The sequence below is a fragment of the Conger conger genome, chromosome 8, assembly GCF_963514075.1.
Source record: "Conger conger chromosome 8, fConCon1.1, whole genome shotgun sequence".
Lineage (NCBI taxonomy): Eukaryota > Metazoa > Chordata > Actinopteri > Anguilliformes > Congridae > Conger > Conger conger.
The window spans coordinates 22,759,772-22,783,412 of NC_083767.1; the positions used below are offsets into that span (position 1 = coordinate 22,759,772).

The window sequence follows — 23,641 nt, forward strand, 5'->3', positions numbered from 1 at the left end:
TCTATTGATAGAAAACATATTTCTTACATCCAGTGACCACTTTATTAGGTAGACCTCTATACCAGCTTGTTACTGCAAATACAGTGCTTTCAGAAAATATTCAAACCCCTTCACTTTTTGCACACTTTATTGTGTAGTAGATTTAATTTTAAATGGATAAAATTGGCATTTTTGCCCATAAATACACTCAATAACCTATAATAACAAAGTGAAAACTATTATTAAAAAGCAAAAACTGTATTCAGACCCTTTATACTTTGTAGAAGCCCATTTGGTAGCAATATATAGCTTTGAGTCTTCTTGGGTAAGTCTCTACAAGCTTTGCACAACTGGATTTGGGCAGTTTATCCCTATCTTCCTGGCAGATCCTCTCAAGCTCTGTCAGATTGGATGGGAAGCGTCTTTGTACTGCCATCTTCAGGTCTCTCCACAGATCTTCTATGGGGTTTAAGTCTGGGTTTTGGCTGGGCCACTCAAGGACAGTCAGAGACTTGTCCTGAAGCCACTCCAGTGTTGTATGCTTTGGGTCATTGATGTGCTGAAAGGTGTACCGTCACCCCAGTCTGAGGTTGCATGTACCCTGAAGCAGGTTTTCTTTAAGGACCTCCCTGTATTTGGCTACATTCATCCTTCCCTCAATTCTGATGAGTCTCCCTGTCCCTTCCACTGAGAAGCATCCCCATAGCATGATGCTGCCACCACCATTCTTCACTATAGGGATGGTATTAGCCAGGTGATGAGCAGTGCCTGGTGTTCCCAAGACATAGTGCTTGGAGTACTCTACCATAAAGGGCTAACTGATGGAGTGCTGCCGAGATGGCCATCCTTCTGGCAGGTTCTCTGCAGAGGACTTCCAAAGCTCTGTTAGAGTCACTGTTGGGTTCTTGGGTCACCTCCTTGCTCAGTTATGCTGGACGGCCAACTTTAGGAAGAGTCCTGGTGGTGCAAATTTCCTGCTGCGACTAAAAGCTTACTGCATCATCACCGAATAAAAGTTCAGTAGCTCACCATCACCCACAGGAAATATAAAGTTAGGTTATTAACTAGTGTTAGCTCGCAAAATAATGTCAAGCAACTTTGACGCTGTATTCCAGACTTCAATGCCATGGAACTGAACAGAGTAGGCAATGGCCGGCCCTTTTTGAAGTGAAGCATAGAAAAACCTCAGGATCTCTGCCATGTTTTGCCATCATTTTCTGTTTGGCCGACCTGTTCAGGTGTTCATGCCTCATTCTTCCTGGTTTTATTTTTGCTTTCGGACTGTCTAGCCATTCTGCTGCGGCCCATGCATCACAATTGCCATCATTTCCGCATTCATGCTGTATGTACAGTAGTGTGCAGTGATGATTATACACCACCACGTTTGTCTAAAAGGGGTCCTAATATATACTTCTTTAAAAATTAAAGTAATTTTTTTTTTGGTGAAAATGTATTGAACAATACTATTGTAGGCAATGAGAACAAAAAACGCATTCCCACAATTAAATTGGGGTAAAAGTATGGCAAATGAACAGAAACACTGAACACTGAAAACATCATCATTTTTATTTTTTGACTTTTGCATAGCATGAATGCATGTTTGAAGGCTCATCCAATGATTGTTGATGGTAAACAATTTGTTTAAACTGGTTCGAAGCAACATTATTCTGCAAAATTATTTCTGATGGTCAGTTGTTCCAGTATTTAAGGTAACACGAAATTGTCACAAACTTGAGCAGTGTCACAGTGTTAAACACGATGGCACAACGAAAGGAGCCGTTTACTTATTTTCATCTTCATGAACCAGTATTAAATGAAATAAATACTTGAATAGTACTTGGTTTCATCACTGCACACTACTGTAATTTACAGAGAATATCAGTGTACTGAATATATTTTATCAATCTGTTGTTGTTAGCAAGACTATACAAAATTAATGCCCACCCACATGACACGTCTTGGCCAATCAGAATGCTGTATTTTCCCTAGGTAGTAGGTTATTTTTCCATGCCTTGGTATAAATGTATTTCTACATGACTTTCATTTCAATGGATAATGACTTCACTTATCTCGAATAAATGTGAAATAGAAACGTTAGCATCTGAGTGAATTGTAATGCCTACAGAACAACTTTCAATTTGTTTATATAAAATTAACTGTCAGTCATTAGACTAGTTAGTGATAGCCAGCTAGTTAACATTAACTTTGTTAGTTAGTCTGTTGAAATAATGCGTTGCATAAAAAGAATAAATGAATTAGTCAAATTAAATTATAATAAATAATGTAACTTCATACAGACGTATAGTGAGGTAAACTCCAGGCAAAACACAACCAGTATCACAATCACCCAGCCAAATAGAAGAACCTGATTTGCTTGCTCTGTGACGTCAAACTAATTTGTTGAATTCTGTGGACAAAAACGCATGGTTAACGACAGAAGACTCTAATAAATACCTAATAAAGTAGTCACTGAGTCTATACAGTCAGTGAGCACATTAGGTATACATGTATACCAGCTTGTTAATGCAAATATGTATTCAGCCAATCACATGACAGCAACTAAATCCATAAAAGCAAGCAGAGATGTTTTGTGGGGTTTTTTGTGGGGGGAGGGGGCGGATTCAAAGCATTATGTACAGTAGAACGACTAAAACAGTCAGTGTACTGACCTTCTCAAAAAGCAAGGTAGGAAATCCCTGAGGTATAATCATTATCAGTGGTGCTGTGTCACTATTGGTTGAGTCATATTTCTCCCTCGGCCCCACAAAGAGCCCCCCTCCCGTGGAACTGAGGGCGGCCGCCTTACGGGCAGAGTTCATGGATGCAGGGGGCCTGGGGCTACAGCTGCAGGACCGGGAGATGGACATCAAAGAACTGAAGAAGTCTCTCAAGATCAAGGTACACGCTGGAGACATGGATCTCAGGGCAGTATTCTGAACTCTTTTCTTGCACCCATTACATTACATTATATTAATGGCATTTGGCAGACGCTCTTATCCAGAGTGACGTACAACAAAGTGCATACCCATAACCAGGGATAAGTGCGCTGAAAGACCCTAGAGGGAAGTACAATTTCAACTGCTACCTGTACAACAAAGATAAGGACCAGGGCCTATTAGAATTTTTTTTTTACGAACAAATGAACAAAGAAACAACAAAGCAAAAGTGACCAAACGTAACTATCCAAACACTGATTTCCTAGCCAACTAAAAATACCGATACACAAAGTAAATCACAAAGACAACAATTAAGGTTCACAGGGAGGTAGGGAGGGACGGGGAGAGGTGGGGAGAGATTCTACAGTTCTGACCTCAACGGGGAGTTTGTTCCACCACCATGGAGCCAGAACAGACAGTAGTCATGAGCGTGAGGTGGAGGTTCGGAGAGGAGGAGGTGCCAAGTGGCCTGTGGAGGCTGAACGAAGAGGTCTGGCGGCAGGGGTGTAGGGTCTGATGATTTTTTGTAGGTAAGCTGTGACAGGCAGCCAGTGGAGGGAAGTCAGCAGAGGGGTGACGTGTGAGTATTTGGGAAGGTTGAAGACCAGACGAGCTGCTGCATTCTGGATAAGTTGAAGGGGTCTGATGGCGGACTCTGGGAGGCCAGCCAAGAGAGAATTGCAGTAGTCCAGGCGGGACAGAACCATCGCTTGGACCAGGAGCTGGGTCGAGTAGGGGGTGAGAAAGGGGTGGATTCTCAGAGAGATGTAGAAGAATGAGGACAGAGGAGAGGGAGGTTGCTTGTGCGGCATGGAGTGATTCACTGACGTAGAGGAGCGCGGTCTCTGTAGAGTGGCCCGATCTGAAGCCAGACTGAGGGGGGTCTAGCAGGTTGTTGTTAGAAAAGAAAGAAGAAAGTTGAGTAGAAGCGGCTCGTTCTATAGTTTTAGAAAGAAAAGGAATACCGGGCGGAAGAGATACCGGGCGGTAGTTCTGGATGATGGAGGGATCCAGAGTAGGCTTTTTTAGCAGCGGAGTGATGTGGGCCCTCTTGGAGGATGCTGGAAAACAGCCAGAAGACAGGGAGGAGTTGACAAGGGAGGTGACAAATGGGAGAATGTCAGGTGTGATAGTCTGGAGAAGAGAAGAGGGGATAGGGTCAATGGCACAGGGCCCTGTAGGGCAGTGGGAGAGCAGGAGTTGAGAAACACCCCAGGGCTGGAGTCTGGTTATCATTCTGCCTGGTATCTATTCTTATTTGCAAAAATTGGAGCACTTCTCTCAGTCACACACAAAGCCTCTGAGTAGGTGGCCATCTTCACATTGAATGGCAGCTGTCTTACCACTCAAGGGACCTGTTCAACAAACCAGGATTACAGAGTTAGCTAGATAACAGGGACCTGGAAGGTTGGTGGTTCAAGCTCTGTTGTAGTCACAATATGCAGCCGTTGGACTCTTGAGCAAGGCCCCTAAGCCCACATTGGTCCAGGGGGGATTGTCCCTACTTAGTCTAATCAACTGTAAGTCGCTTTGGATAAAAGTGTCAGCTAAATGTACTGTAATGTCATGTGATAACTGCCCTGAGTAAAACCTGGGCCCACTCCAAAATCTGGAACATGGACTGAAGTAAAAAGAGCTGTTCCGGGTTTTATGTTGAGCAGTTATCCGGCTAACTAATCCTACTTTGTGGAACAGGCCTCCTGTGTCTCATTCTCAGACACCAAGCTCTTTACCTAATTACAATTACATTTTTGTAAAAAGGGTGATAGGTTTTAATTTCAGTTTTGTTGTATAGACTAAGGGTGTAATGTGAAAGGGGATTTTCCTATACTTCATGAAGTCTATTTTTAAGCAGACTAAGACTTGTGTGGATTTGTGTGTGAGGTGACGTTTTTATGAAACTAAAACATGGGCTACTTAAAAGAAAACAAAACCTTATTGCTGGTGAAACACTGGCGAAAGTCTCATTGTCACAACTTGGCACAAATAATGGCACTTAAGCAAATAACACAAACAAGTGTGTATTTCTGTGTACACAGGGAACCTTGGGGGAAAAAAGGTTGAGGTGGTATGTTATCAGCCCATTTTGCAGTGAAGCTATGAAATCCGTAGTCGGAAGCTGTACCACATAGCCATACAAATATTTGTACTAACGTGACACACACTCTTCACAGCTCCTGGCTCTAGGAGAGGCGAAAGTACGCCTCAGTCTGCTGGAGAAGAAACTAGACACTGCATCCAAGGACACTGACGAGCGGGTGGAGAGCATCCAGACCACACTAGACGAGTGCCAGAGCTTGCTCAAGAAGAAGGAGAAGTAAGACTGGAAGGGCAAGGGGAAGGTATGGTGGGGGGTGGTGTGAAGAAGAATCAGAGAAAAGACAGAAGGTTGATGTTATACACAGATGGTGCACACAATGTTGGTGTTCAGCAATGCATTTTTTTTTGTCAAAATTCGAACTCACAAGGTCTATTCAGTACCACGACCCCTCAAACAAATGAAGAAGAGTGAAATCCGCTGCAGCTTGTGTCTATCTTGCTTACAAAATGGCTGCCACGCTTCCAATTATTGCAATTAGGAAAGGTTTCATTAAACTTATCATAACTGAGTTCATAACCATTTGTGTGTGCTCTCCTGCTTGACATATATTATGCATGTGTTGAGTCAGAAATGTACTAATGTTTGTTTGTATTTGTGTCTGTATGCATTTGTGAGTGCGCTTATGTCTGTGTTTGAGTGTGTGTGTGTGTGTGTGTGTGTGTGTGTCTGTGTGTCTGTGTGTGTATGCATGCGTGTACGATTATGTGTGCTTGTGGCTGTATGTATAATCCTGTTTTAATCACAGGGAGTTAGAGGAAACCACGGATGCCCTTCAGGCTGACATTGACCAGCTAGAGTCTGAGAAGGCCGAACTGGAGCAGCGCCTTAGCAACCAGACCAATATGACCAATGAGGATCTGCAAGCGCCATCCAGCATTGCATCCATCACCACAGCTGCAGTTCCAGGCGAGCCCCCCCTAAACAGTAGGCAGGATGACATGTACAACTAGACCAAGATCTGAGAAGATACAGCATTGGTCTATATAGTATAATTTACATATACATGTTTTTAGTATCCACACTGCACACTGACACCCTCAATAGAATTATTAAAGTGTGCAACTTCTTCACCGTTTAACACAAGTTAGAATAACTTTGCAATACTGTACTTTCATTCACAGTACAAATATAGCCAAATGATGACATTGTGTATACAATCAACAAAGTACCCATGTAGCAGTGCCGAACAAGAAATGTTATCCAAAGGGCAGATTTTTACGTCAATGTGCTCAGGCTCCATGCAACATCAGGGCATTCAGAGAGAAAGGGGAGGGATAAACAGTGTTGTGGTTTGAGGGTGTTTGTTGCTGCAATTCCTCTCGACCGTTAGGAGTCAGAAATTACCTATTGTACCTTTCAGCCCTTCACCCCTCACTGGCCGATGTGGGCTTTTTTGCATTTATTCCATTTTTAACGGCACAATTTTCAATCACTATGGTAACAGGATTTACCATTTTAAAGCGGCCTGTAGCGTAGTGGTTAAGGTAAATGACTGGGACACGCAAGGTCGGTGGTTCTAATCCCGGTGTAGCCACAATAAGATCCACACAGCCGTTGGGCCCTTGAGCAAGGCCCTTAACCCTGCATTGCTCCAGGAGAGAATTGTCTCCTGCTTAGTCTAATAAACTGTATGTCGCTCTGGATAAGAGCGTCTGCCAAATGCCAATAATGTAATGTAATGTAACGTATTACAACTATCTGTATAACCTATTTTAAGATGCCATTGCGACAACAGTTCCTTATTTCGTAACATGTGGGTGGCAGAACAAGCATGGGGGGACCTTGCCTTCTCGGCATTTTGGTAATCCATATACTACATGAAATAAAGTAATCTCAGTGTCCTTTTCACAGCAAGGATCCAGCAAACAAAATGCATCATAATGCAATACTAAAAACGTGCTAACTCGAAGAAACGTTCATAGAATGTCCATTGTTTGCTTAGAATGTCTCTGGAGGAATTATCATTGTTGTCTGCTTCGCTGAAGTATGCTTCTACAAAAGTACTTGTACATATGAATGCTATTACCTACGTTTTGTATAGGCTCTCTGGAACAAGAAGAGCCCACGTGCAAATTCCTCTGACCAAGTAATCTTGTTGTACAGTAAAGGCGTGATCCCCATCTGTGAGCAAAAAATACAGTATAACTTCAGCTGAACCTAGAACGGTGGTAGTGGTATGGTATTGAAGTAATGACTGAGAAGTATTTTAGCTAATGACACTGAAATGGGATTTGTCCATTGTTTTGGTTGTGACTCCACTGGGTTTCTAAGTGTGCCAGGCACCACCACAATCATCTATCCAATCAAAAATCTTTTCAGTGAGAAACAAATTCTTCCACTTCCACTATGTTTGAGCTTCTGTAAATTTGATTCAGTAATACTTCTTAAAAAACAAACTTTTCAGCTGTCATCTTGCCATGAAAAGGACACTGACATTACCGTATTTCATGTAGTATATGGATTTCCAAAATGCAGAGAAGGCGAGGTCCCACACTTGTTTTGCCACCCATGTTACAAAATAAGGTGCTGTTATTGCTAAAGCAATGGCATCTTAAAATAGGTTGCACAGATGGAACAGTGAGTTTTAATGCTTTCATATATCCTGTTACCATCGTGATTGAAAATTGCAGTGTTAAAAGAGGAATGAATGCAAAAAAACCCCATACCAGCCCAGCCCTGGGGTTAAGAGCCTGAAAGCATTCTGTGAGTATGTTGAACAGGCCTACAGGTGATCAGAGTGCAGCTGCTTTGTGCTCCACAATGTTAGACATTGAAGGTCTCCAACCGCTGTTTCTCAAGGTCTTATATGCGTGCTCAGCTTTTTTCATATTAGTAAGCTTGTGTTGACTGGTGACCTTGATTACATCTGCTCTGTCTTTCTTCCATCTCTTGTGTATCATTCCCTATTCTTTTTTATTTGCATAGCACTTTTTGCAGAATACTGTCACAAAGACATTTTACAGAGTAAAGGGCAAACACCAGGTCTGAAGGTTTACCTGGAGACCCTGCTATACAGTGAGCATACAGTATAATAAAATATCATAATGATACAAACAAGAAACATGCCATTCTGGTGAATTCAAAATACAATTGTTACATTTTTCCAAATTATACCCTGATATGTGTTTATTTTTCCAGAATTTGGAATTCCCAATCGTAACTGATGGCCCCTTTCATCAATCCATCCATCCATCCATTATCTTAATCCGCTTATCCTGAACAGGGTCGCAGGGGGGCTGGAGCCTATCCAAGCATACATTGGGCGAAAGGCAGTAATACACCCTGGACAGGTCGCCAGTCCATCGCAGGGCACACACACACTCACTCACACACTCACACCCACAGGCAATTTAGACTCTCCAATCAACCTAACCTGCATGTCTTTGGACTGTGGGGGGAAACCAGAGTACCTGGAAGAAACCCACAGGAACATGCAAACTCCACAGAGAGGCCAACCGGGATTCGAACCCAGGACCTCCTTGCTGTGAGGCGGCAGTGCTACCCACTGCACTCTGGGTCAGAGTAGCATGCCGAGTTAGTGCGGACTGCAGTTTCTCGATCAACCAGAGATGGCGATCTTGCACAGTGTGATGGTTACGAACACTACAGGCAATTAGATGCTGTGTAGAGGCTAACAGTGATGGTAGGTTCTGGCACAGTGAGGACTAGCTTCCATTAATATGGGACAACTAAATCACTACTCTATGAGCTAGTCTTTTAGCAGAAGGCAGCACTCAGTCCCATAAATCTGGTCAATGCTGTTAATTTCATCCTAGATCCTGATCAAATACTACCCACAAGCCTTTCCCAAATTGAACACATTCTCATTTTGTCCCATAAACACTCCTGTCTTTTTAATCTCATGGAAGCAGAACTAAATTGAACCAGACTGAATGGCATACGCCAGGTTTCCAACTTCTGGATTCTGTTTAAATCTCATCAGATTACTCTTGCTGATTTCAAGACTGTACACTAAACTCAGGGGGTGACAGGGGTTTTCTGTCATTTACCGTTAAGGGGTCTGCATTTGTCAAAAAATTAGTCTTGATGTAGCGCAACAGAACAGAAGGCATCAGTGGCAGAGAAGGATCACTTATCAGAAAGAGCCTATCAAGTCCAGGATGACCAGATAAGCTAAATCAAGAAGATCCAAATACATGACTGCTGATCATCAATTTACACAAACTTACTCAACTGACCATTGATTAATCTCAAGTCAAAACTGACTATGAGCGAGAGACCCACAGAACAGCAGGCAGGCTTCTGTAGTACCGGGAGCCCCATGATGCTGTAATAGCATAGAAATGAATGATTCTGTACCTATGCTGACCCCGTTCTTACATCCTTCCTTCTGTCATCCTTCCTGGTCAATTTCCACAGCAGTCTTGAGATCACAATCATGCGAGAAGGATTTGAAAGATCCACGTTCATGATGGAGAAAGCTTAATCAGATGCATCAACTCAGCTTGCCTCTGTGCGTTTGGATAGGCCAGAACCTGAGTACACAAGGGAGATGCATTACTGCTGAGCATGATGGGAAATAGTGACTTGGCTGTTACACTGCTTTCTCTTGTGTCAGCTTTGGACATTTCACTGCTTTTTCACTGTTTACAGAATTTAATGGCTTATTTTGGGATGTAAGTGAATAATGGATATTGCTCCATCTATTTTGTTATGTTTTCCTCTACGGGCGTTTATCCAAATTGGCAAAATACTGCTTTTGTAAGTAGGCTCCACACTCCGCTATAGCACAATTGGCTGAATTATCAATTAGAATATTTTGAGCCAAGTTAGTTTATCTATTTGAACTGACCTTGTAATGCCATAGAATATCCTGCATTCTTTCACAAGCTTGTTTACATGTCTATGTGTATGGATTTCGCTCTTCTGTCCCCTCCTCCAGATAGCACTGCAGATCCCATCATGGATAGTTGCTCTTGGCCCCCACAAGTCATCGACTCTCCTCTCCTGCTGCAGCAGATCAGCACTCAGCGTTTCGCTATTAAACAGCTGAAGAATGAGAACTATCGTCTAAAGGTGTGTGCATGTGTGGATGTGAATGCAGAAAAAACAGCTCAAGCTAGGTTTTGAAACAGCTGGTAGCTGGTTGACCAGTTGAGACCAGCTCCCAGCATGACATGGGTTGACCAGCTCAAGATTTATATGGCATCAGTCAAACTACCAGCTCTAGCTGATTGACCAGCTCATGCCCAGCTCAACCAGTTTATAACCAGCTTGACCAGTTTTCAAGCTGGTCCGGCTGGCATAGCTGGATTTTATTGCAGGGTACACACACAACTTTGTACATAGCTATGAGTGCACATATTGTATGTACTGGACCGCAGTACATGCATCTATTTACGCCAGAGCTGGGTGACTAGGGCCGTCTCACGTTCCGTTTTTCAAGCCAAATTCTGCCCTAATTAGTTAATTAGCCCAAACTATTATGCCATTTCACATTTTTGCTACATTTCTTCTTAGAAGCACGAGAATGACAGCTGAATGACAGTTCTTTCATAACTATATGGAATGTTTACTGTGATGCAATCTGTGAGTGAACTAGCATTGGCTTATACCACCAATTGGCTCAATTAGCCAGGGTAATTGATGAGAACAAAAATGTGCCGACACACCAGCCATCCAGCACCAGAAATCGCCCATATGTAAACGAAGCATATACTGCTAGCACAATGGTGGAATAGACTTTCCCTCCTTTTCCAAGCACCAGCCACAGAAATACATTAATTTAGTGGGAGCACAGGAACTATTGATGTGTCCAAAAATAACTAACCATCAGGAATAAAAAACCGCAAGTGGCAGAATGTCAGAGGGAAATGTCTTGCAGAAAAACCTAGAGCAGGGCGACCCAACCCTTTTCCCTTTTCACTCCAACCTCAACAAAGTTGAAAGATAGTTTACAAACCCAGGTGGATAACATCAACCTCTAGCAAAAAATAATATACTGTATTCTAGTGAGGAAATGTCTTTCTCCTTTTGGATTTCTTCCTCCCACCGGCATAGGAGCTCCAGACTCTAGGGGAACGGAGTCCGACTGTCTGACTGTTGGAATAGCCCTGGATAATTATGACCTAGTTGCCTTTCTCCGGAAGGTTCCTGGCCACAGAACTGGCAAGGTTTATTGGGCCCATTCATTTCGCCCCTGAAGTGATCTACATCAAGGGCTCCATTTTGTCTATTAAATCACAGCTGGAGGTGTATAACACTGGATTGCCCACCCCCCCATACTTTCTTACACCTTACAGTCAGCAGATATGCATAGCTAGCATTGCCTACAGCCAGTGTTCCGTCGAAGTAAAACTTCAAGTTCAACTTCAGATCAGAGAGCTGTTACATGATTACAGAACATCTTTCCCGGTACAGCTTGGCTGCATTTCTGGAACATCACTTTTGGTTATGAAAAAAATATTTTTAAAGAAATATCAAGTTGGGAATAACCCAAAACAGTATTTTAAATATTAAAGTATTTAAGTATTAAGTATTTTAATTCTAGTCACAATATACAGTATTTACAAATGTGTGACAATACTTTAGTGCAGTGGTCCTCACTACTGGTCCTGGAGAGCCATAGGGCTTGCTGGTTTTTGTTGTTACTCAGCACTTTGTAACTTTGATCCTGAGGTTCTCCACAACCAGGAGTGAGGACCACTGCTTTAGTGCAAACCATGAAGATTTTACTGATAATGATAGAGGGGTGCTTAACTTGAGTCTCCTCAGCATACTTGAAGATGGGCTGTATGCATGGACAGTAGCTAGCCACGTAATCTACTGTACTATGTATAATGAGTTTGCTAAGCCTCTAAATCAGCCATCATCAAATATGGACATTGAATCCCAGAATGCCCAGAATGCCTTTACACCCAACTCCCAGGTAAAGGGAGGGTGGAAAACCAAGACCTCAAGGACCATGATTTGATGATCGCTGCTATAAATGATGTTAAGTGTAGCACTCTGTCCCCTCCCTTGACAGGCTGAGAAGATGAATGACCAGTTGGCATCCTTGCCCCCACTGCATGTGCCCAAGCTGCCTGCTGTGGGTACCTCCAGGTCAGAGCCACTCTCCAGCGCCCTCTATCACAAAACCAGTGAACTGCTGAATACCCTGCTGGGGATGAGTGCCAATATGAAGGTGGTGGACATAACCGGGAGGTCACCAGGTTGGTGCTGAGGACACACCTGCCACCTCGCCACTGCATGCACCACCCCATCACGCCACCCAACATGCCTGCAATCACTTGAATGTCTCTTCTCATTGGCTGGTTCAAAATTAAGCTTTATGTTTAGGTGTGTCTGACTGGTGACTTTTATTCTTCTGTCTTACAGTGAGCCCTAAAGCACAACTCCTGGAGCAAACTGCCTACCTGCACTCCCTTAGCACCGTGCTGAATGGACTAAAGGTGATTACGTCTCTGTTTGTACTAACTAGTTTTTATTCCCGTTTTTCTTTTGTTCCAATTATCCTTCCTGCCAACCACTTTCACGTCCTCCATTGACCTGGGAGAGGACAGACCATACTTGCCAGCCCACCCTATTTTCCTGGCAGATTCCTGATTTTCACTGCCCTCTCCGGGAATCCTCCCGGTGTCACAAATCTCCTGTATTTCTCCAGATTTATGACATTTATTTTTCTTTTCACTTTACCCTATGTAGGCTATAAGCCCCATGACTCTAGAATTCCGCTGTTTCCACCTGGATGCAATGCAGTGAAACCAAATCTATCATGTCCATGGTTACAAATTGCATTGCATTACATGATAGGCATTTGGCAAACACTTATCGAGAGCAACGTACAGCCAAGTACATACCAATAACTAGGTCGCATGCATGTGAAGAGCGCCCATAGCACTGTGAACTATGGCCCATAGGCTGGGTTCTTCATAGGCAGCCTCTTCAGCTAGTTACATACAGACTTCAAAGGGATAACGGTTGCGAAATAAACGGAAAGTGACAGAAAAGACAGATTTATAATTAGAGAAAAAAAAACCGAGTGAGAGGAAAAAAAATACAAAGAAGTTGGGAGGAAAAATAATATGCATAAAATGCTGCAGCACTGAGTTTATCTACATATCTATCTACACTCAGTGATTAGGTAGACCGGTACACCAATCATGTGGCCGCAAATAAATGCATAAAAGCAAGAGGTTTTGTCAAGAGGTTTTCAGACAAAATGTGAGAATGGGGAAGAAAATGTGATCTAAGTGACTTTGACTGTGGAAAGATGGACTGTGGAAGGAAGGTTGGTACCAGGGTGGTTTGAGTATCTCTAATTTTCACGCACAACTAGAGTTGTCAGAGAATGGTGTGAAAAACTAAAAACCTCCAGTGAGCAGCAGTTCTGCGGGCAGAAACACGTTGTTAATGAGAGAGGTCAGCGGAGAAGGGCCAGACTGGTCAAAGCTGAAAGGAATGTGACAGTAATGCAAATAACCACACATCACCAACAGTGGTATGCAGTAGAGAATCTCTGAACACATAATGGCAAATCTCTTAGGTGGATAGGCTACAGCAGCAGAATACTAAGTCTAAAAAAATAAGCCAAATAAATACCTCATGAAGTGCTCACTGCGTGTACAGTTCAAATAAATATTTTGAATGTTGTGGAAACACATTCAATTCCAAATCAAAGCATTAGCACATTTTATCAAGTCTGCATTATTCTTTTACAGGAAGCAAAGAAAAGGAATATTAATCTGTTAAAAAAAAGAAATAGCAGTGTCGACATTTTTCACGTCAAACTCTCTTCAAAGTGTATAATCTGAAGAAAGTTTTAAAGATTTAACTTCACTTTAAATTACTGAACTAATATTTAGTTGCATAACCATTGTTTTTGATAACTGCTGCGCATCTGCGTTGCAGATAGCTGATAGCTTAGATAGCTGATAGCTTAGCTTCGATCATATGTCTTCTGACTGTAACAGCACTTACAAGTAATTGTAGATCATCTTTGATCTTTCTGGAGCTGATGAATTGCTGAATCTTTGCCATTCTGACTATTCTTCGATCCGTTTTAACAGTAGTTGCTCATTTTCTTCCGCTTGTCCCGGGTTTTTGTTACCATTTTGAAGCATTTGAGATCATTTTAGCTGAGCATCCAACAATTTGCTGCATTCTTTATATGTTTTCCCCTTTCCAATCAAGTTTTTAATCAAATGATGTTGTTCCTCCGAACAATGTTTGGAATTTTACTTAGCAATTCAGAAGGAAATATATTTTATAACAATGTGTGAAACATTTGCTTCCCTTCTTCCTTAATAAAGGACAATTAATGACACCTGTTTTTTCACAGAATTAATTAATTATCTAATTAAACTCCACACTGCTATTATTTTGAACACGCTCCTTTCAATGAATGAGTCAATTACTCAGAACAAGCAGCATGCATGTCATGACAGTTGGGTCTGTTGTTCTTCTATTACACTACTACATCTATCAGTAAAGTATTTGCCATGCAGCAATATCACTACTACTAATAACAGTGACTCATCAGGTTACTGATGTTGTACTGCTATTTTCTTGAACACAACTGTATATATTGTTATCAACTGCTAAAACTTTTTTTGCCGTATCATCCAGCCCTAACAAAGGATTTCCACTTTCAGGAGCTCACTCTTTTTCAAAATAATGTCAAAACAGGCACGGATAACCATGAGCAAGGTCAAATGAAATACATTTACAGCTCAGCTAGAAGCTGGTAATGGCTGACAAAGTGAATTTCACTTCAGTTGAAGAAAACTGAGTCAGTCTTTCATTCAAATTATGTGGTTTACTTGTAACAGTAGTGCAATTTATCATTGCTAGCTTGTCACTCAGGGCCATTATATGAACAAGGCAATGAAAATGAACCTCTTGCCAAGGCCAACATCATTAGTTAACAAGCCATCATACAGTTGTTTTCAAAATGCTTACCTTTGCAGTAATCATACTGCGGCATAATGCGGCATTCAAATGCCACACAAGAGGATAATAACCATCCAACATTAAAAACCTTCAAGTGGAAGGGGCATCTTTTATAGTTTCAAAGTAAATGTGTTGTTTTAAAAGAAAAATACATTATAAATACCACTAATGTTTAGTCACTGACTTCCAATGAAAATGCTTTATAGTGCTGCTGTTCTGAAGGTTACATGACTGAAGCCATGGTTGAGAAAGAGCTGGTGATCAAAGATTGCTGAAGAGAAGTATGTAAATAACTAAATCACAAAATGAATAAATTGTCTCCAAGCACTTAATATACCACCAGGCCTATATTGTGGATATGGAACTCAATCTTGTTCAGTTGATTTGAGCCTTTGTGTATAAGAGAGCATGGAATTGTAGGGTTCCCATTTACTTTGCGATAGTGTCATAGATATGTGTGCATATAGTAGATACATGTCCTCTTAAACAATGAGCTATAGGCCAGATTATTTTAGTAAAAAATGCAAGAATTTAAATGATCACAACAACCAGTGCCAACATTAAGGTTTACAGCTTAAGATAATCTTGAAAGTAAAGGGTCCTTTTGAGATATGAGTAAATGGGTACATTCCAAGTCAATGCCCAGAACTTTGGCATGTTGTGAAAATGACTGTCACTAATCCTGTTCTCAAGAACGTCATTAATATTGGTACTGACAATTTGTGTAGACATCCCATAAGCCTTAAATACCCTATTTTTGTAAACATGACATTGATTCTCCTCTTGAGACAAACACAGATTGAAAAAAAAAAATACTACATCAAAAGGGGTGCAGTTTCTGGCCGCGAATGAACGATGACAGTGGTATCTCTGCTGGGCTGTTCCTGAAATTGTTTGAGTATAGCTCTTGAGGATTCCAAACTTGCTGAAATCGCAAAAAACATCCCTCAGAATGCAAAGTACACATCAAAAGGCATTCAAAATGTGATGAGGTCAAAAAAATATGATAATGCAGATAGAGTAGGGTTCTGCATCAAATGTGATGAATACCAGTGCCCATCCGTACATTTCATTAATGATCATAAGTGAAAGACAGAGAGATTCTGACCTCAGCTACCAGTGATTAGGCTAGATTTAGCAAAAAAAAGTGTCAGAAAAGGGCCTGACACAGACCAGATGGACTGAGACTCCAATGGAGTGACCATATACAGTGAGCACTTCATTAGGTATTTATTAGACTTCTACTGCTCTAGCCTATCCACTTAGAGTTATGATGTGTGTGTTCAGAGATGCTCTTCTACATACCACTGTTGTAATTACAGTACATTAAATTACATTAAAGAAGCATTTAGCAGATGTTCTTATCCAGAGCAACATACATTTAAGTAATTATTTGCATTACTGTCACCTTCCTTCCAGTATGGCCATTCTCCTCCAATGTCTCTCATTAATGAGTCGTTTCTGTCTGCAGAACTGCTGCTCACTAGGTATTGTTTTATTTATTTTTTTGCACCATTCTTTACAAACTCAAGGGACTAGTGTGTGAGAAAATGCCAGCAGTTTCTGAGAAACCACCCTGCCACCAACAATCATTCCACAGTCAAAGTGACCTGGATCACATTTCCCCCCCCATTCTGATGGTTGATGTGAACATTAACTGAAGCTCTGGTCTGTATAAAATGGCTAGCTCAAAGCTAGAAGTGGTGCTATGTTCACAATCTGATGCCGAAGAAACCTTTTTTTGAACATGTAGCAGCCTGTAGCGTAGTGGTTACGGTACATGATTGGGACACGCAAGGTCGGTGGTTTGATCCCATGTAGCCACATTAAGATCCGCACAGCCGTTGGCCCTTGAGCAAGGCCCTTAACCCTGTGTTGCTCCAGGAGAGGATCCTCTCCTGCTTAGTCTAATCAACTGTACATTGCTCTGGATACAAGTGTCTGCTAAATGCCATTAATGTAATCTCAAGTCCCTTGAGAGAAAAAGTCACTTTCGAGGGAGACCTACCACAGACGGCAACCACTATAATTTAAATGCAGTACCCTAGGAATTGCACAATTTGCAGAAACCCAGTAAAACCATACAATCTTCATTTAGTGGATTAAGCATGTCTAATTTTAAAGAGCTTTGAATGAAATTCCAAGTCCAAGAAAGTCAAATAAATGGAGGCAGTCTACTGGTCCCTTTCTCAGCAGCAAAGGCTTGCTGGTTTGTAATTCTGGCTGTAACCAACATCTTGGCCTTATGCATATTCAATCTCACATTGCAAACCCACTGGACAGTACCTCTTATGGTGATAGTCTCATCACAAGGGCAAGGTCTCACGATGAGCAGGAAGTCGCGTGACATGCATAATTTTTGGTTAGCTCTGCCATTGCATAAAAGCCCATCCACACTAAGAACTATAACAATAACTAGAACGGTGTGAGCATCCACACTGCTGAGCAATAATGTTCAGTAAATAGCCTCTGTCGTCTGCCATTTTTAATGTGACACCATGGATTTTGATTGGCTGTCAGTGTTTTATCATTCATGGTGCTGGAAAAATGTTTTATCATAACGATTTTGTCGTCATTAATAGTTGTTAGGATGACTTTCAAAACAACATCTTTTATTGCTTTCATTCTAATAATCGTTCTTGGTGTGGCCGGCCTAACTTCTGAAATCAGCGAAGGCATGTCGCTGTCAAGTCAATTGAAGCTGGGAGGTTTATTCACCATATTTAGCAGTGTTTAAGAGTAGATGTTATTTGATGCTGCATTACCAAAGGGTAAATAGACTCCCATTCATTTCATTCAGAAACAGAAATAATGTCAGAAAATAATGGGTCAACAGTAATATGCGTGTACGCCAAACTTTTGAATCCAGAAATGTTTGCTAGGGAGTAGTAAATAAAAAGGCATAACATTTTTACATTTCTGTTTACATATGGCATTTAAATTATACTATACACAGGGGTGGAAGTTAAATGTGTCATTATTTGGGATGGGGGCAAAACTGTAAATTAGATTAAAAGTCTAGGGATTTTTGGTTCATTTATTTGCTTATTTTTAATGATTTTGTTATTTTTTAATTAGCACAAACATTTCCAATACACGCAAGTCCCTAAGGGCTTCGAATAAAGAAGAACTCTCAGGAGATGCCAAATAATTAGTGTTCAATCAACAATGCAATTAAAGTTAATTAACTGGGAGCTCAATTGATAAGAAAGTTGCATACACAAGGGTGCACCAACCAAGACTGTTCAGAATGTCACAGTAAATTTATTTTGGTGCATCACTAACAGTAAGCTTTTCTTTTCCATCCACCAAAACCAGTATTTCTTTTACACCTTTTTCCAAAGTGCCATTTTTCAGGGAGTGCAGTGGAGGACCGTGTGCGTGATGGTTTTTATTCCAGCCTCTGAGCTTGACTATATAATTAGTTTCATTATTTGCTTAATTAGGGCTATAGGTCTACATAAGGTATATAAAGTGCAATGTGTTATTTGTGTTGTATGAATGACAACCGTTGCTTATACTCTGTGCTTTAAAGCAGGTAAATGCTAATGGGTGAATGTAGTCAATCAAGGAAGCATTAATTGGTTGAATGGAGACCTGCATAAACACTCCGTGGCAATAAGTTTGAGACCTCAGCTCCGAGGGTTTTCAGTGGGGTGTGTGGTATCGCACAGGCGATAAAGCTCATGCATAATGGTGTGTTAACAAAAATTTGAGCATATTTACTCAAAAATGTTTTTCTATGTTCCACTTGTGTGAAATAGAGGGACGGCCTCTGTCACCTGTGCTCTGTATACAGTGTGGGGGAGGGGGGGTATTGCAGTGGGCACACAGTATAGTCACTAATTGGCTAAGACACACCTCAAGTCCATACACTTTGTTCTCAAAGGTTTGATTGCCATTTGAAAGAAGTTCCTGCAGACACTGTGGCTCTCCAGGCCTGGAATTTGACACGCAACCCTGGTGTATAGTGTATTGGGGGCTGTGGTGTGTGATGTACTGAGGGGTGTATGGGGGAGACTAGGGTGAGCCTCAGATTGAACACTAGAAATGAGTTATTCTCACTCAGCTTTCTGTATGCTTACCTCTCCTCTGCTCTACCACCAATCATTCCACCTTAAAATATCTGTACGGTTAGCAGAGCGCTACTATTTCTGGCAATGGCTTTGTTGATAAGCAAGTTAGCAGTAGCTAACATTAGACCGAAAGTTATATGGGAAGGCGTTGGTTTCTGCCCAATGCAATTCATCATCGTATTAATTTATAGTAAATGTTACGCATTTAATATTTACCCATTTAGTTTCATTCACAGCTAATACAACTAATTTACTACCAAAGCTAACTAGCAAACTTCAAATAATGTAATGTGATGGACAAATTTTAACGTACAATCAACTATAGCTAGAGCTGTCTAAAATGCAATTGACAACATATTCCCCCCCCCCCCCCAGGATAAAGTGGCAGACCACGTCATGACCCAGTGCCCTGGAGCTCGCATCTCATCAGATTTCGCAACGTTTCCCTCCCCCTCTTTTAAGGTACGACATTGGTACGATACAGTATGTGTGCGCCAAGGTCACTCACACCCTGACCACTTTCCTCCTTCCTGAACTGAAATGGGGGCGGCATGGATGGTGCAGTGGGTAGCACTGCTGCCTCACAGCAAGGAGGTCCTGTGTTCGAATCCCGGTCGGCCGGGGCCTCTCTGTGTGCATGTTCTCCCCGTGTCACATTCCAAGTCCAATGTCCAAGTCCAAGTCCACAGTCCAAAGACATGCCGGTTAGGCTGATTGGAGACTCTAAATTGCCCATAGGTATGAGCGTGTGAGTGAGTGAATGATGTGTGTGCCCTGCGATGGACTGGTGACCTGTCCAGGGTGTATTCCTGCCTTTCGCCCAATGTATGCTGGGATAGGCTCCAGCCACCCTGCGACCCTGTTCAGGATAAGCAGGTTATGATGATGGATGGATGAACTGAAATGTATAATATGTAAGAGATGTCGTATTATTATTATTATTGTTAATAATTATTATTATAACCAGCCACACACATACTACTATAATGAGGAAATAGTGGATTACTGTTAAAAAACAAACAAGTATATACAGTGTATATTTAAAAAGTTGCATACTATGGAACGGATCAGAATAACTGCTCTGCACCTGTGAAAACTGCAAGAAGGTTACATTTATGTTGTATTTTTATCTAGATTTGTTCAACAATTTAGAACATACCACCAGACCACCCAATCTTTAGATGAGAAAGTTTTGGAACATGTGACTGCAGGTGTTTCTTGTTGCCCCGCTGGCATATTGAGCAACTGATGTCAAACAGGTCGACCAAGGAAAACCACAGCAGTTGATGAGAGCTGTGAAGAAAAACCCCAAAACATCAGTCAGTGACATCACAATCTCCAGATGGCAGGGGTGAAGGTATCGCAAACAACCAATCGAAGAAGACTTCGAGAGCAGCAATACAGAGGCTATACAACTCATCAGTAGTAAGAATCGGAAGGCGAGATTACAATTTGCATAGAAGTACAGAGATGAGCCAGGAAAGTTCTAGAACAGTTTTATGGACTGATCACACCAAGATTAACCTCTACCAAGGTGATGGAATGACCAAAGTGTGGAGAAAGAACCGAAACATACGAGTTAATCTGTGAAGCACAGTGGAGGAAGTGTCATGGCTTGGGCTTGCATGGCTGCTTCTGGAGTGGGCTCACTAATCTTGATTGATGATGTAACTCATGATGGTAACTCATTGATTAAAAAATGTGCAAATTAAAATTTTTTTTAAAAAGGTGTTAATAATAATAATAATACCTCAGTTTTATATTTGTGTATTAGAATATGTTATGTAAAAAGGGTAGGTATAATGACCTAAAGCTTCAAACTACACCTTTTTAGTCAATATTGTTATGTTAATAAGGACTGAACTACTACTACTACTACTACTACTACTACCTCGTAACAAGAGTGCATGTCAAGGTCTGAGATATATGTACGTGTTAGACGGTATGGTTCTCCTCGTCAACGTGTTGGATGCAGGAGAAATTGGCAGGCATGAAGACCTGAGCAACTTGCACAAGTTGTTATGGCCAGACAACTCGGTCAGAGCATCTCCGTAATGTAAAGGCTTGTAGGGTGCTGCCGGTCAGCAGTGGTGAATACCTACTGACAGTGGTCCAAGGAGGGACAAACCACGAACCGGAGCCCAAGGCTCATCGATGTACGAGGGCAACAAAGGCTATCCCGTCTGGTACAAGACAACAGAATGGCTACTATATCACAAGCATGATCGTTACGGGAGGAATGCATCACAACACACAGCGGATTGCACCCTGATGCATATGGGGCTGTCTACAATGGGCATGTGAGTGTCGGAACTGGGCCTTGGAGCAATGGAAGAAGGTCACCTGGTCCGATGAGTCCCGTTTTCTTTTACATCATATGGATGGCCACATACGTGTTAACCGTTTGCCTGAGGAAGAGATGCCACCAGGATGCATTGAGGGAAGAAGACAGGAGGAGTGTAAGGCTCTGGGCAATGTTCTGCAGGGAAACCATGGGTCTGGGCATTCATGTGGACGTCAATTTGACACGTGCAACATCGTTGCAAACCAGGGGCACCCCTTTATAGCAATGGTATTCCCCGATGGCAGTGGCCTCTTTCAGCAGGATAATGCGCCCTGCCACCTGGCACACATTGTTCAGGAATGGTTTGAGGACCATGACAAGGAATTCAAGGTGTTGTCCTGGCCTCCAAATTCTCCAGATCTCAATCCGATCAAGCCTCTGTTGGATATGGTGGAACAAGTCCGATCCATGGCGGCTCCACCTCGCAACTTACAGAACGTAAAGGATCTGTGGCCAACGTCTTTGTGCCAGATACCACAGGGCACCTTTAGAGGTCAGAGCGGTTTTGTCGGCATGCAAAGGACCAACAACATATTAGGCTCATCGGTGTATATCATGCTAGCCAGTTAACTCAACCCTCCAAAAACATGCAGCGAACATATATAAATGGCCCTTGGCTGATCAGGTTATGGATATAATTGAAGTTGGTCCCACTTTTCACTTAGATTTATTCAATATTCTTTACTCAGGAGCTGATATTTATATTCAACAATATTGCCCTGGCATAATGATGGACATAAAAATGTGCTGTTAGGTGATGCCATCACACACATACTGTTGAGTCATTCTATGATTCAGGCACTATGATTCACTGCTGTTTGATGATTTAATCATGCAAGTAGAAGGCTGCAAGGCCATTCTTTTTAAACCAGAGGGCTGGGTTTGTTTTCATAAGGTAGACAGCTAGCTTTTTTTGATGATTAATTACTTGCTATCCTAACTCCTAACCCTTCGTTTTTAATCACACTGTAATCAGGCTTACAATTAGGTCATGGGGTACGAGTGTGAATGGCATTGGAGCCAGCTTGATACAGAAATTACTTTAGGTAGCTGTCAACAATTTAACACACAAGGTTGGTGGAATTGTTGTGATATTAATCAGAGGCTTGCCACATGCATAGATTTAAGATGACAACAATTAAGTTGTCAACAATATTGTCAAGCTCTTACTCAGAGATGCAGCAACTGTACATTGTCAATACTGCAGAGTAACTACTGCAGTGGGAGAACGTTACAAGTCACTTGATTAAATTAGTTAAAAATGGTATTTGTCTTAGTAGTTTCCAGAAGGTTTGCGAATTAGAAAGTAAGTCCTAAGTTTGTGATGTCATTTAAAAAAATTCTTTATTAAAGATTTTTTTATTGAACAAATATTTCCAACGCCAGTGATGAGTCAATCATTTAGGCAGACTATGGTCTCCATTCCTGGTCTTAGACAGCCACAAGGTGTAAAGGCTTTCACTGTTACTCAGCACTTCACTGATCAATGAAAGCAATTGATTATAAAGTGAACTGACCTCATCTGGTTTCTTGGATTCTGATATTAAACCAGCACACCCTGCAGCTCTCCAGGACCAGGAATGAAGATCACTGCTGTAGATTTAGTCTAGACTGTAGGTATGCTTGAAGCTGTGACAACCCCTTAACCCTCTATCGTCTTCTTATCCCAGGCCAGAGAGGAGCAGAAAGGGGAGACTGTATTAGTGGGGAAGGTCATGATCCCCTGCGCCCCCGGACAGGAGCACGTCCACCGCCTTGTCTTATCGCGCCAGGACCTCCACAGGGTGCACCTCCTCATGAGGCCCTAATCCTCTCTCCTCCTGAATGGTCCCATCACAGTGATAGCCTGTTCTCCTGGGCCTCCATCTTTACCTGTATCGCATGTGCCAAAGAGCAATACTCCTGGCTGCAGCTCTTGCTTTGGCTGCAGACAAGAATTGCATTATTGCCCCAATGTCTCACTGCGCCAGGGGAAGACAAATTCTGAAAAATGTCCTCATTAATGCAAGCATTAAAAAAAAAAGTTTGTGTTGGTTTTTAAGCTGAAACTTGAACCACTGAAGTGATTTATATGGTGTCCACAAGGTGCTGACAGTCCAAATTTTGGCTTTGAACTGTGTGGAAAAACGAATGTAGTACAATCCATTAAATGCATACAAATGACCTGCTCATGGTGACAGTTGTTTACACTGTTATTCAGTAGTATTGCAACATTATTTCTCCTCCCCCACCTAAAGTTTCTTGTGTATGGGCCACCGCCATTAAATCTTTTCTTTCCTCTGTTAAAATC

The 23,641-nt window shown here is 41.8% G+C and overlaps 1 protein-coding gene across 2 annotated transcripts in view; it reads left to right on the top strand.

Moving 5' to 3' along the window:
• Positions 1-23,639, top strand: part of LOC133134695 (dynactin subunit 1-like) — a 68,068-nt gene extending 44,429 nt beyond the window's left edge. For both annotated transcript variants that reach the window (XM_061250988.1, XM_061250987.1), the window contains exons 20-27: positions 2,749-2,877; positions 5,090-5,232; positions 5,762-5,922; positions 9,920-10,053; positions 12,005-12,191; positions 12,358-12,431; positions 19,383-19,469; positions 23,022-23,639. In XM_061250988.1, the coding sequence (XP_061106972.1) occupies positions 2,749-2,877; positions 5,090-5,232; positions 5,762-5,922; positions 9,920-10,053; positions 12,005-12,191; positions 12,358-12,431; positions 19,383-19,469; positions 23,022-23,159 (1,053 nt within the window). In that variant the 3' untranslated portion in view covers positions 23,160-23,639. The remainder of the gene's footprint in view (positions 1-2,748; positions 2,878-5,089; positions 5,233-5,761; positions 5,923-9,919; positions 10,054-12,004; positions 12,192-12,357; positions 12,432-19,382; positions 19,470-23,021) is intronic.
• The last annotated feature ends 2 nt before the right edge of the window (positions 23,640-23,641 follow it).